The sequence below is a fragment of the Scomber scombrus genome, chromosome 5 (genome assembly GCF_963691925.1).
Source record: "Scomber scombrus chromosome 5, fScoSco1.1, whole genome shotgun sequence".
NCBI lineage: Eukaryota > Metazoa > Chordata > Actinopteri > Scombriformes > Scombridae > Scomber > Scomber scombrus.
Window position 1 is genome coordinate 32,899,685 of NC_084974.1, and position 14,279 is coordinate 32,913,963.

The 14,279-nt window shown below is 43.6% G+C and overlaps 2 protein-coding genes across 2 annotated transcripts; both read left to right on the forward strand.

The window, feature by feature from the left end:
- The first annotated feature begins 959 nt into the window (after positions 1–959).
- eif2a (eukaryotic translation initiation factor 2A) lies at positions 960–10,704 on the forward strand. The gene is made up of 16 exons (XM_062418548.1): positions 960–1,019; positions 2,334–2,403; positions 2,620–2,691; positions 3,607–3,725; positions 4,036–4,135; positions 4,560–4,642; positions 5,291–5,364; positions 5,453–5,597; positions 5,793–5,909; positions 6,573–6,729; positions 6,810–6,894; positions 7,172–7,504; positions 7,580–7,693; positions 9,071–9,184; positions 9,864–9,929; positions 10,018–10,704. The coding sequence occupies exons 1-16, from the start codon at positions 992–994 to the stop codon at positions 10,081–10,083; spliced, it is 1,743 nt and encodes a 580-aa protein (XP_062274532.1). The 5' UTR covers positions 960–991; the 3' UTR covers positions 10,084–10,704.
- Positions 10,705–12,132: 1,428 nt separating this feature from the next.
- tsen34 (TSEN34 tRNA splicing endonuclease subunit) lies at positions 12,133–14,228 on the forward strand. Its single transcript, XM_062418604.1, has 5 exons — positions 12,133–12,240; positions 12,602–12,877; positions 12,952–13,090; positions 13,175–13,459; positions 13,546–14,228. The coding sequence occupies exons 2-5, from the start codon at positions 12,611–12,613 to the stop codon at positions 13,731–13,733; spliced, it is 879 nt and encodes a 292-aa protein (XP_062274588.1). The 5' UTR covers positions 12,133–12,240; positions 12,602–12,610; the 3' UTR covers positions 13,734–14,228.
- Positions 14,229–14,279: the final 51 nt, after the last annotated feature.

Genomic DNA, 14,279 nt, shown 5'->3' on the forward strand with positions numbered 1-14,279 from the left:
TGTGTGCTCTTTCAAAGTAAAAGGACAAACGGGGACCTGTGGTTCGTGGACTCAATAGATAAAGATAAAGATATTCCTTTATTAATCCCACAATGGGGACATTTGCATTATTACAGCAGCAAGTGGACATAAAAATAGAAGAACATCATACAGCATAGTATTGCGAGATTTTGCGTGACAATATTGTATCGATACACGGACGGCAAGTATCGATCTTTTATTAAGTTGTATACCCTTTGGGGGTTTGTATAATTTGCAGGTGAGAAAAAGGTAATGAATTTCAATATATCGCAGCATATTTAAAATCACAGTAATATCGTATCGTGACACAAGTATCGTGATAATATCAATATATCCTGGAGCCGCTGGTGATTCCCGATTTGAAGCCTGTAGTTTATATTTTAGAGCTGATATTCTTATTTCTTATTTTTAGGGGCGACTGTGGATCAGGAGGCAGAGCGGGTCGTCCACCGATTGAAAGATTAGCGGTTCGATTCCCGTGTCCTCCAGTCCACATGTTGCTATGCCAACGGTGTATGAATGTGTGAATGGTCATGACGACTAGAAAAGCGATTTATAAGTAAAGTCCATTTATAATTTTTGTTTGGTATTAAAAACGTTTTGCTTGATTATAAAGACACAAATCTGATTCCGTAGCTACTAAAAGGGTTCAACTTTGAAGCCAGTTTGAAACCGGAAGTCTCTTCCCTCTGAGCTGCTCTCCGGAAGCTTGACGCACCTTTCAAACTAAACTCCAACCTGAAACTTTAAAAAAAGCAACATTTTATCTAAATAATAAAATAATATAAATGTTATTAATAATATAACGCCACGTGTGATGTTTGGTGAATGAATCATACACGTGACTTTTGTTTAATTACGTGTTACATTAACGCGCAATGCTGATGTGGCACTGCGCCCCCCCCGCCCCCTCCCCGCTGCAGTGACGTGTTTCCGGCCAACTGGACTCCTTCTTCCTACACACGTAAACATGGCGCCCCCCATCCCGCTGTTAGCAGGTGGGTAAACTTCATATCTGTGTTTTAACGGGGTTTTAAAGACTCACACCGGCTCCTTTACCGGTCCGTTACCGGGAGGCTGTAGCACCGACACACCGGCACTCACCACGTGCTCAGTCGCGGCGATTTGGCGCCAAATTCAGTTTAAAAACGTCTCGATGTTTTGGTGATTTTTTGGGGTTATGCTCACGTGTCTGAAATCAGCTGTTTTTTTTATGGTTAAATTTAAACCTTATAAAATGTTTCAGGTGGAAGAAATAAAAGCTGTTTTATTCTGAAGGAATGACTCATGATCCGGTTATAAAGGGTTAAAATACTTCAGATTAAAAGCTGTTTCTGAGCTAATATATCAGCAGAATTATAAAGTGACATCTGTAGCTTAATAACCAGACTTTAGTTTAATAAAACATGATGAGCTGTTTAACCTGTAGCAGTGAAAACATTCAATTCACTGATTCCTTCATGAAGTTTGGTTCAGTTTAACATCTGCTTGTTTTCTGTTAATCAACATTTAACAAACAGATTAAAAGATAAATTAAAAGAGAAGCTTCAGATTTAATTTATGAGACATTTTAGTTTCATTTAACATAAATATAACCAACACGTGTTTTAGTGTTTCTTTTGTTCTTGCTTTTAAATTATTATGTTTTCATTCAATTTTCACCGTGAAAGATGCTTTACTAAACACTAGTATTATTATTATTATTATTATTATTATTATTATTATTATTATTATGAATTGTATCTTCTGTAACTGATGATAAATGATATGGTTCACAGGTTGTCTTCAGGATCATTTAATGTGCTGAGCTTCTGATACTTTAAATTAATTCATTTCTTAATGAAGTTTGTTGTTTATACTCAAAATAAGAGCCGTGATCTTTCTCTCTGTTGATGTGATAATAAATAATAATAATAATAATAATAACTTTACTAGTGATTCACATTAAAAGTAACGTTAAAAATAACAAAAAGGAAAGAAATAAAAATATGAATGTAATATGAAAATATGTCATTTTAAAGCAGCTCACAGAGCAGCTGATAGTTTGTTGTTTTAATTGTTTTATTAATAAAAAGTTTAATTATGACTCAAACCGTCTGTAGAAATATATTCCTACTGATTCTCATTATAGTCTGAGAGAAGAAGAAGTATTGATTAACTCTGATTGAATCAGTGATAAAATAATCAGCAGTGTTGTGAAGGTTCCTGTGTAAATGTAATAGATTACTAGTTACTCTATTTATAATGTAATGTGTAATATTGTGTGTGTGTGTGTGTGTGTGTGTGTGTGTGTGTGTGTGTGTGTGTTGCAGTGCGAGCATCAGACGGTACGTCTCTGCTCTGTGGACCTCCCAACTGTGATCAGCACTCTGCTTTCCAGAGGTAACACACCTTCGTCATCATCATCATCATCATCACCATCATCATCATCATCACAGTAACGTCCCCATAAACCATGTTAATCTGTGTGTGTGTGTGTGTGTGTGTGTGTGTGTGTGTGAGTGTGTGTGTGTGTGTGTGTGTGTGTGTGTGTGTGTGTGTGTGTGTGTGTGTGTGTGTGTGTGTGTGTGTGTGTGTGTGTGTGTGTGTGTCTCTCAGGGACTCTCGGGTCAGCAGGTCTGTAACCTTCAGCAGAGATGGGACGCTGTTCGGCTGGTGTAACGGACAGAGGTAAATACACCTGTCCTCTCTTCTCATTGGTTAACTCTGTTCTCTCTTCTCATTGGTTAACTCTGTCCTCTCTTCTCATTGGTTAACTCTGTCCTCTGTTCTCATTGGTTAACACTGTCCTCTGTTCTCATTGGTTAACTCTGTCCTCTCTTCTCATTGGTTAACTCTGTTCTCTGTTCTCATTGGTTAACTCAGTCCTCTGTTCTCATTGGTTAACTCTGTCCTCTCTTCTCATTGGTTAACTCTGTCCTCATTGGTTAACTCTGTCCTCTCTTCTCATTGGTTAACTCTGTTCTCTGTTCTCATTGGTTAACTCTGTCCTCTGTTCTCATTGGTTAGCACTGTCCTCTGTTCTCATTGGTTAACTCTGTCCTCTCTTCTCATTGGTTAACTCTGTCCTCTCTTCTCATTGGTTAACTCTGTCCTCATTGGTTAACTCTGTCCTCTCTTCTCATTGGTTAACTCTGTTCTCTCTTCTCATTGGTTAACTCTCTTCTCATTGGTTAACTCCGTCCTCTGTTCTCATTGGTTTACTCTGTCCTCTCTTCTCATTGTTTAACTCTCTTCTCATTGGTTAACTCTCTTCTCTGTTCTCATTGGTTAACTCCGTCCTCTGTTCTCATTGGTTAACTCTGTCCTTTCTTCTCATTGGTTAACTCTGTTCTCATTGGTTAACTCTGTCCTCTCTTCTCATTGGTTAACTCTGTTCTCATTGGTTAACTCTCTTCTCATTGGTTAACTCTGTCCTCTCTTCTCATTGGTTAACTCTGTCCTCTGTTGTCATTGGTTAACTCTCTTCTCATTGGTTAACTCTGTCCTCTCTTCTCATTGGTTAACTCTGTCCTCTGTTCTCTTTGGTTAACTCTGTCCTCTGTTCTCATTGGTTAACTCTGTCCTCTCTTCTCATTGGTTAAGCGTTTCCGTGGTGAAATGCTCAGATGGCTCCGTCGTGTCGACCTTTGACCTCCCAAAGACGGCTCTGCTGGACTTCTCTCCTCTCAGCAGCGTTCTGGTCACCTGGCAACCGTACTCCAGTAAGAGCAGATTACCCTGGATTATTATATTATATCAGTTTATATAATATTATATCAGATTATAACAGATTATATCAATTTATATCATATCATATCAGTTTATATCAGATTATATCAGTTTATATCAGATTATATGTTTATATCAGATTAATAACAACAATGTGATTAAAATGAGATTAAAGTTTACTGATGAGTTAATCTGTTTGTTGATAAAAGAAAATCAGAAAAAGTTTTATAGAGAAACTAATTTTTTGTCTGTGTGTGTGTGTGTGTGTGTGTCTGCTCTGTGTGTCTGCTCTGTGTGTCTCAGAGACTCAGGACTCTCCTCAGGGTGACGCTAACCTCCAGCTGTGGGAGCTTTCCAGCGGCCGTCTGATTAAATCTTTGTACCAGAAGAAAGTCGACAACTGGTCAGTTTGAGTTTACACACTTCTGCTTCAATGTGAAGCTGTCTCTGATTGGCTGCAGGTGTTTAATGTGAAGCTGTCTGTGATTGGCTGCAGCTGTATAATTAATGTGAAGCTGTCTGTGATTGGCTGCAGCTGTTTAATGTGAAGCTGTCTCTGATTGGCTGCAGCTGTGTAATTAATGTGAAGCTGTCTCTGACTGGCTGCAGCTGTTTAATGTGAAGCTGTCTGTGATTGGCTGCAGCTGTTTAATGTGACGCTGTCTGTGATTGGCTGCAGCTGTTTAATGTGAAGCTGTCTGTGATTGGCTGCAGCTGTTTAATGTGACGCTGTCTGTGATTGGCTGCAGCTGTGTAATTAATGTGAAGCTGCCTCTGATTGGCTGCAGCTGTTTAATTAATGTGAAGCTGTCTGTGATTGGCTGCAGGTGTCCCAGCTGGTCTGAAGACGAGGAGATCGCTGTGAGGAGCGTAAACAACGAGCTGCACTTCTTCGAGAAAAATGACTTCAGTAAGACTTTTATCATCCATGATGTTTTGCTGCTTTAATGTTTTTGGGTCAGTGATGTTTTATTGTGTCCATGTGGTTTAATTTAAATTTAAAGGGTTAAAATGTGAAAATAAACGTATGAATAACTTCACACATTCTTTTTTTGTGGACTCAGCATCAAATTTCTGCTTTTAATCCATTTAGAGAGAATATATTAGAGGATTATGGCAAAAATGTCTAAGTGGTGTAACCATAAACACTTTGTACCAAATAACTCAACTTGCTTAAAAACAGTAAATAGTCAATAAAACACCATATCAACTAGTTTGGCATGATCTTACATTATAACTTTATATTAAATAAAGGTAATGGAATACAATTGTTCTAAATATTACATTTACTCTGGTTACCATGGAGATCAGGAACCTGCTGCTTTACTCCTTTCTTTCTTTCTTTCTTTCTTCCTTCCTTTCTTTCTCTCTCTTTTTTCTTTCTTCTTTCTTTCTTTCTCTCTCCAACTTTCTTTCTTTCTTTCTCTTCTTCCTCCACTTTCTTCCTTCCTTTCTTTCTCTCTCCTCTCTTCGTGGACACAGAGTGCAGAGAGAGGCTCCTCCAGACTTCCTGTATAGATTAATATTAATATGATCAGCTTTGTGTTCCTCTCCTCAGACACCATCGCCAACAAGCTCCACATGCAGAAGGTGTCGGACTTCTCGTTGTCACCCGGAGGTCAGCCCAGCAAGGTGAGACCCTAAAAACCCTTCAACCAGCACAGTCTGAGCTCCGGTTCCTAATCTGCCCGTCTGTCTCCGTGCTGTTTGTCCTCCGCAGGTTGCCGTCTACGTGCCGGGCAGTAAAGGAGCGCCGTCGTTCGTCCGTCTGTATCAGTACCCGGTGCTGGGCGGGCCCACCGCCGCACTCGCCAACAAGAGCTTCTTTAAGGCCGACAGAGTCACGATGCAGTGGAACAAGAAAGGTGGGAGCGGCTGACACGACTGATCACATTTAAATATTAATTGTCTGGTTTTCATCTCATCTTCTCCTCGTCCTTCTTCTTCTTCTTCTTCTTCTTCTTCTTCTTCTTCTTCTTCTTCTTCTTCTTCTTCTTCTTCTTCTTCTTCTTCTTCTTCTTCTTCTTCTTCTTCTTCTTCTTCTTCTTCTTCTCTTACAGCCTCGGCAGTGGTGGTGACAGCGAGCACCGAGGTCGATAAAACCGGAGCTTCTTATTACGGCGAGCAGACGCTGCATTACCTGGCTGTTAATGGAGAGACATCTGTGGTTCAACTGTGTAAGGAGCCGTTAATACAGTTATTACCATAGACTGTATATAAGAAATGGACGTTACATCCGTGACGTCACCCATTGGTTTGTGGACTGCTGCTCGGAGGCCAATAGTATCGGATCTGAGCAGCGCCATCTTGAAAATTTCCAGTGCATGCTGGGAAAAATAAAAACATGGATTCTACTTATATGGGCATCAGGAGGAGCATGAGGCGCCCTCCTGAACCTGTGAACCAATCAACCTGTCAATCACCACGTAGCCACGCCCTAATGCATACCCTGCTTTATCGTCACATATAAAATCAGGGAGGCCGAAATGTCCCAAATGAACATCATACTGCATTGAAGAAGGCTTTAAACTAGCGATTGAGACCATAAACACATTTTGAAAACGTTTACTGAGGTTAGAAATCAAGTGAGAAGTTGGTGAATTCTCCATTGACTTGTATAGAGACGGAAGTCCTTTTGACACCAAAACGGTCGCCCCCTGGTGGCCTTTTGATAGAATGCAGTTTTAAGTTACTTCCACGTTGGCCTCATTTCAGAGGACCAGAACTCCCCGCCGGTACCTACTACTTTACTTCAGACTGCTGCTACATAAATACATCAACGTGACTGATTATAAATATATCTAAACAAACAAACTGAACTTTGTTGTCGTTGGAAACAGTGAAGAACGGTCCGATCTACGATGTGTCGTGGAGTCCGAACTCTGCAGAGTTCTGCGTTGTTTACGGCTTCATGCCGGCCAAGGCAACCATCTTTAACCTCAAATGTGACCCGGTGTTCGACTTCGGGACCGGACCACGAAACGCTGCCTACTACAGGTGGGTCACGGGTCGACTTCCTCCCTCCATGTTTACTGATGAACACAAACGCTGAGTCAGTCTGTCACTTCCTGTTTCAGTCCTACGGGTCACATCCTGGTGCTGGCCGGCTTCGGGAACCTGCGAGGTCAGATGGAGGTTTGGGACACGAAGAAGTACAAACAGGTGAAGAACCGCAGCACACACACACTCACACTCACACATACACACACTCACACATACACACACAAACACATGCACACACACACGCACACACACACACAAACGCACACACACACACACAAACGCACACAAACAAACACACACACGCAAACACAAACAAACACACGCAAACACACACACACAAACGCACACACACATACACACACAAAGTTGCTCCAGCAGGACGATGACTGCAGAGCTGATTCAGTAAAAGTTCTTCGACCTTTTTCTCTCCGCTCAGGTTTCTAAACCTCAGGCTCCGGACGCCACACACTTCTCCTGGTGCCCCGACGGCGAGCACGTCGTCACGGCGACGTGTTCGCCCCGGCTGCGGGTCAGCAACGGTTATAAGATCTGGCACTACACCGGCTCCGTGCTGCACAAGTGGGACGTGGCGCAGGGCTCGGAGCTGTGGGAGGTGCGCTGGCAGCCGTTCCCTGAAGGCAGCTTCCCGGAGCGCAGCGTCAAGTACCAGGCGGCTCCCAGCGAGCTCGGCAGCACGCAGGCAGCGCCGACCCAGGCCTACCGCCCCCCCGCCCTCAGACACCTGCCCGCCACACCCAGCACCAAACTGGTGAGGACGCTTACACACAGGTGCGTCTCATCTGGAGAGTGAGACAGGAAGTTTATTAATGTTTGTTTCCGTCAGCATGAAGAAGAACCGCCGCAGAACATGAGAACCGGAACCGCCGCAGAGAAGAACGTCTCCAAGACGGCTCTGAAGAACCAGAGGAAGAGAGAGGCCAAGAAGGCTGCTAAACAGGTACCTGTCTGTCTCTCACCTGTCTGTCTCCTCTCTGTCTCTCACCTGTCTTTCTGTCACCTTTCTGTCACTCAGCTGTCAGTCTCTTGTCTCTCACCTGTCTGTCTCTCACCTGTCTGTCTCTCACCTGTCTGTCTGTCTCTCACCTGTCAGTCTCTCACCTGTCTGTCACCTGTCTGTCTGTCTGTCACCTGTCTGTCTCTCACCTGTCTGTCTCTCACCTGTCTGTCTGTCTCTCACCTGTCTCTCACCTGTCTGTCACCTGTCTGTCACTCAGCTGTCTGTCTCCTGTCTCTCACCTGTCTGTCTCTCACCTGTCTGTCTGTCTCTCACCTGTCAGTCACCTGTCTGTCTGTCACCTGTCTGTCTCTCACCTGTCTCTCACCTGTCTGTCTGTCACCTGTTTGTCTGTCACATGTCTGTCTCTCACATGTCTGTCTCTCACCTGTCTGTCACCTGTCTGTCTGTCACCTGTCTGTCTCTCACCTGTCTGTCTGTCACCTGTCTGTCTCTCACCTGTCTGTCTGTCACCTGTCTGTCTCTCACATGTCTGTCTCTCACCTGTCTGTCACCTGTCTGTCTGTCACCTGTCTGTCTGTCACCTGTCTGTCTCTCACCTGTCTGTCTGTCACCTGTCTGTCTGTCACCTGTCTGTCTCTCACCTGTCTGTCTCTCACATGTCTGTCTCTCACCTGTCTGTCTCTCACCTGTCTCTCTCTCACCTGTGTCACCTGTCTGTCTGTCTGTCTGTCTGTCTGTCTGTCTGTTACCTGTCTGTCTCTCACCTGTCTGTCTCTCACCTGTCTCTCACCTGTCTCTCATCTGTCTGTCACCTGTCTGTCACCTGTCTGTCTGTCTCCTGTCTCTCACCTGTCTGTCACCTGTCTGTCTGTCTCCTGTCTCTCACCTGTCTGTCTCTCACCTGTCTGTCTCTCACCTGTCTGTCTGTCTCCTGTCTCTCACCTGTCTGTCTGTCACCTGTCTGTCACCTGTCTGTCTGTCTCCTGTCTCTCACCTGTCTGTCACCTGTCTGTCTCTCACCTGTCTGTCTGTCACCTGTCTGTCTCCTGTCTCTCACCTGTCTGTCTGTCACCTGTCTGTCACCTGTCTGTCTGTCTCCTGTCTCTCACCTGTCTCTCACCTGTCTGTCTCTCACCTGTCTGTCACCTCTCTGTCTCTCACCTGTCTGTCACCTCTGTCTCTCACCTGTCTGTCTGTCACCTGTCTGTCACCTGTCTGTGTCTCATCTGTCTGTCACCTGCCTGTCTCTCACCTGTCTGTCCCTCACCTGTCTGTCTGTCACCTGCCTGTCTCTCACCTGTCTGTCCCTCACCTGTCTGTCTCTCACCTGTCTGTCTCTCACCTGTCTTCCTGCAGGAGACGAAGGCGGACCCCGAGCCTCCCTCTGACTCCGCCCCCGTCAGAAACAACCAATCAGAGCCGACCTGCGGCGACCCGGAAACAGACAAGAAGATAAAGAACGTAAAGAAGGTGAAGTCACATGATCCGTCCGAGCGCTGTGATTGGATAAAGATTCAATAATATAATTAATAACAGAGATAATTTACAACTTATAGAACTCACATAGTAAATATAATAAGTTTATAATAAATAAGAAAATAAAAATGTTCTTTTTGTCTTCAGACACACAATAAAAAATTAAATTAAAACATTTTATTTACAGCAGATTAATTTCATGAGTTTTAATTAAATCATATTTGTTTTAACCCTTTGTTTGATTACGTCTAAAACTGACATGAGAAAATATAAATTCCTGTTTTTATTAACCTTCCTTTTGTCCTCGAGTCAAGGAAGGAGGGAGGAAGGAAAGGAGGGAGAAGGAAGGGAGGAAGGAAGGAAGAAGGAATGGAGGAAAGGAGGAAGGAAGGAAGGTGGGAAGGAAGAAGGAAGGAAAGGAGGGAGGAAAGAAGGAAGGATGGAAGGAAGCAAGGGAAGAAGAAGGAAGGAAAGGAGGAAGGGAGGAAAGGAAAGAAGGAAGGGATGAAGGGAGGAAGGAAGGAGGGAGGAAGGAAGGAAGGCGGGAGGGAGGGAAGGAAGGAAAGGAGGGAGGGAGGAAGGAAGGGAGGAAAAAAGAGGAAGGAAAGAAAGAGAGACGGGGTCAATATGACAGGAAGGTTGATTACACAGTTTTGATTTTTGTGTGTTTTAGAAGCTGAAGGCCATCGAGGAGCTGAAGGAGCAGGAGAAGTCTGGAAAAGTCCTGCAGAAAAACCAGGTGAGTTTATACTGTTACATCTTTTTATTGATTTACTCTTTAAGTTTTTCTGATGATGACGGAGTCGTTTAATGTTCTGTGTTCTCAGCTGGAGAAGGTCCAGAAGGAGGAGCAGCTGCTGAAGGAGCTGGAGGAGCTGCAGTTAGGACAGTAGGAGGAAGAAGAGGAGGAGGAAGAGTGACGGGCCACGCCTCCAAATCTCACCACACACACACACACACACACACACACACACACACACACAGCAGCTCGGGGTGTGTGTTAGAAACACTGAGGACTTTTTTGTTGCACTTAAACAGATTGAAGGTTTGACCTGCGTCTGAACGCTAACATGTTTTCTCCTCACCTGTCAATCACCTGGGAGGGGGAGGGGTTTATCTGAGGGGCGTGGCCACAGCGAGAACCTGATTGGATGTTTAGTTTTTCTGTTTTCATTTCATTTTGACTGAAAACATCAAATTCATTTCTTCCTTTTGTCCCTTTTTTGAGAATGTCACAAAGCATTCTGGGAAATGTAGTCCAGAGGAAGCCGAGCGAGGTCGCTGGATTCACAGACAGGAAACAGGAAATGATCTAAATGCTGGATCTTCCCTTTAACTGTGATCAGCTGATTCTGCTCCGACATCAAATTGAAATCAGTCCATTGAAGCCCTGTTGCTATGCAACATCTGTACAGATGCTGAAGCCTTTGACAGTGTTACTTTCAGAATAAAAGCCTCATTGCCATGCTTCACTGCTTTCTGATGAAAACTAATAAACTTTGTTTGTGATCCAACTTTTACTGTCTAAGTCTCAATCTACACAGGAAGTAAATCACATGATACGGTCAGGTGGTTTAATTTATATTCTACATGAAGTCAGAGTAATAATAAAGCCAGCTGGTCGGTTCTGTCTGAGGTCACTTCCTGTTAAAGGAGGTTTTCCTGCTGCTCTGTGAATGTTGAGCCTTGACATGACTATGTGTAATTTGGCGCTTTATGAATAAAGATGACATAAACTAACATCCTGTAACACACAGATGATATCAATAAGAATATAATACAATAAAATAAATGTTCTTTTATCATCTTGAGTTTAAAACTAAAATAATGTTCCTTCAGTTCAGGTTTTTGGTCTTTTGTGACGCAGCAGAGAAAAAACTGGAACATTAAATATGAATGTTGACTCACTAAAAAACAGTTTATTATTACATGTTGGTGTCATATTATATCATATTTAAATAATAAACTCACAGATTAAAGTCCTGTGTGATCTGACAATAGTGAAGGATTTAATCTGTCGTGTTATTTCTTGTCTGGAAAACTGTTTTATTTCTAAAATCATTAATTTTTTGCTGCTGAACTAATGAACCATTTTATCAGTACGTCATCTTAACATTTTTTGATTTCTGCCTTTTTATGTTCAGTTTGAATGAATGAAATAAATGATAATAATAATAAATAATGAATTTTTGACTCAGTTTAAATAGTCTCTTTATAATTGGTCCCAAATTATACCAAACATTTTTAACAGCTGTATTTTGCAGATATCCCATCAGTGGTTAGTTTAAAGAGAATAGTGTAAGTTAAGGGTGTAACAAAATTTGAATTTAATTGTATTTAATTTATATATAAATATATATTACATACTGTTCAGGTCCAATTTGACCCATTTTTAACCTATTTTTGACCTTTGAAGGGTTAAATACTGTTATTTTAGGATGTTTTTTTATTGCTTTCAAAGGTCCAAAATAGGTTAAAATGGGTAAAAATGTTGGGTTAATAAGACTTAAAGGGGATTAAAATAAAATAAAATAAAAATAGACAAACGTTTGGATTAAACGATGATAAATTAACTGTTTAGAAGGTTTAAATGTAAACAGAAGCGTTACCAGGGAGACTAAACTGAGTCTGAACCGTTGAAGCACGTTGCGGCTTCCTATTGGCTGATTCCGCCGTCAATCAAACCTGTCTGCGCTCCTATTGGCTAGTATCACCGCCTCTGTGTTGTGTGCGATAGTTTTTCTCTCTACGACAGATAAAGTGAGTGGGGCGGTGCCTCAGACAGTCATGGCTGGGTGTCCCCGCCCCGCTGGGATGTGACGGTGTTCATATCAAGCACTTCCGCTCTGCAGTCACACAGAGCGGAAGTGCTCGGTGTTCGCTTCTTCATTTGAAACTTTTTGTGAAACGTGTCGCGTGTTTTCTGGGTTTTAATATTTGTGACGTTTTGTAGTTTAAACGACTGCAGTTAAAACTACTACCGGATCCGTTTACGGCATGACGTGAAGAGGAGCGTGGGAGGAAAGCAGCACACGTGCGTCCACAGCAGGGTAAGTCAACAGCTGATCGATCATTGATCATTGATCTGTGAGAGTTAGACACCAGCTCAAACGACCACTGAAGGTTTGTTTTTGATGAGCTTTCAGCTTCATCTCAGTCTTCTTCATAACAGCACAGTATGACGTCATACTGTCCCTCTTATATACTTGTTTCCAGTCTTCATCTTCATCATTTATCCACAAAAATAAACTTAAAATAAAATAGTGTCAGTTTGACTTTGAATCATCATCACATATAATTTAACCCTTTAGTGACAGAACAGAAAACGTGTCACGATACGATATATTCACGATATTATAATAACAATAAATATTGATATCAGTCACTGATTGGTTTGGCTGTTTTCCACAGACTGAGCTGATGGATGATCCTCCGAACAGAGAGGAGGAAGAGGAGGAGTCGTCCCCGGTGGTTGGGGTCAGCCTGTGTGACTCCGCCCCCCTGCTGTGGAGGGCGGAGGACCTGCGTGCGGTGAGGTCTCAGGGCCTGGTGGGGGCGCTGCTGGGGTCGCTGGCTCGAACCCCCCGACAGAACAGCCGCCTGGGCCGCCCGCTGCTGCTGCTGCCGGAGGAGGAGAGACTACTGACGGAGCGCCATGCAGCCGCCGCCGCACCGCCTGGGTCAAAGGTCAGTTAACTCACCGCAGGTCAGTCTGTTCACCGTCACAGAGGGTGTGTTTGATTTGTTGTTGGTGTCGGCAGGAGGCAGGAGGGGCGGAGCTCCGTCAGCAGGTGGAGCAGTATGAGGAGGAGCAGCAGAGGAGTTATGAGGAGCAGAGCGTCCTCGCTCTGGAGGACAGGAAGTCAGCGCTGTGCAGAGCCATGACGGTATCACACAAAGGTGAGAGCCATGACGTCACCATGACAACCAATCTGCTGCCTGACCCTAACCCTGGTCTAACAGTCCTGGTTCTCTCATGTTCAGATCCTGGAGGTGGGACCGCAGATGAGGCCCTGCAGGGCCGCCTGGAGGCCCTGGACCAGAGCTTTACCTTCCCTCGGTCCGGGATGGCGGTCCAGCTGAGCACGGCGAGGGCAGGACTATCGTACTGCCCCGAGGCCCGGGCCTTCCTGCAGGCTGATTGGCTGATGAGAAAGCAGGACGACCCATGCGGCGCCGCCAGGTACCAGGTGTTCATAGACCTGAGGGGGCGGGGCTTCTACCTGACCTCAGCGGGGAAGTTCGGAGGAGACTTCCTCGTCTATCCAGGTCAGTCTGAATCTGTTTATTTTTTATTTTTAAGATAAAAACCTCTTGGGTCAGTGATGGTTTTTAAGCATCGTTGTTCATTTCAGGCGACCCTCTTCGTTTCCACGCTCATTTCATCGCCGTCTGTGTGTCTCTGGACGAGTCCGTCTGCCTGCTCGACGTCCTCGCCATCGCTCGTCTGGGATCCAACGTGAAGAAGACGGTCCTGCTCTGCTCGCCAGGGGCAGACGGAGGAGTGGCGTACACGTCGTTACAGTGGAGCGGGATGGTGTGAATAACCGACCCGTTTGTTCCTGCTCGTGTGTTCAGGAACATGACGTTTACTCTGAGGATAATACAGCCACCGTTTCCTGTTCCCTTGTTGTTGTTGAGACCTCTTTCAGGACCGCTGCTGGTCCCCGTGCCTGTGTTTGGAACTGACTGACAAACAACAGGCCAACATAAATCTGTCAAATAGTTTGTGATTAATGGATAAAACAACATTTAATCACCTGAACTGAAACTATTGATTACTGATTGTTCTCCATGTGCAGACTGTACATATGGAAGATTTAAAATGCCAAAGAAGTAAAGAGGAATTGCAACTAACACGTATTTTCAGTATTGATTAATCGGACAAATATTTTCTCAACCAATCAATGATTTAGTTTGTGTCTTGAAGTCTGCTGTGATGCTCGTAAATTTCCTGTTTTGTTCAATCAAACATAAAAAAGAAGCAAATTCTCACATCTCAGAATCTTGAAACATTAAATATTTCTGCTAGAAAAATGACAATTTATTGATTATCAAAGTAGTTTGACAGAAAATTAATCATCAATCA

Bases quoted from the DNA above. Each gene is read 5' to 3' on its own strand.
- eif2a (XM_062418548.1), top strand. From the start codon at position 992: ATGGCGCCCCCCATCCCGCTGTTAGCAG. The intron at 2,404-2,619 runs GTAACACACCTT...TGTGTCTCTCAG, and splicing joins CAGCACTCTGCTTTCCAGAG to GGACTCTCGGGTCAGCAGGT. The intron at 4,136-4,559 runs GTCAGTTTGAGT...GATTGGCTGCAG, and splicing joins CAGAAGAAAGTCGACAACTG to GTGTCCCAGCTGGTCTGAAG.
- tsen34 (XM_062418604.1), top strand. From the start codon at position 12,611: ATGGATGATCCTCCGAACAGAGAGGAGGAAGAGGAGGAGTCGTCCCCG. The intron at 13,091-13,174 runs GTGAGAGCCATG...TCTCATGTTCAG, and splicing joins CATGACGGTATCACACAAAG to ATCCTGGAGGTGGGACCGCA. The intron at 13,460-13,545 runs GTCAGTCTGAAT...TGTTCATTTCAG, and splicing joins AGACTTCCTCGTCTATCCAG to GCGACCCTCTTCGTTTCCAC.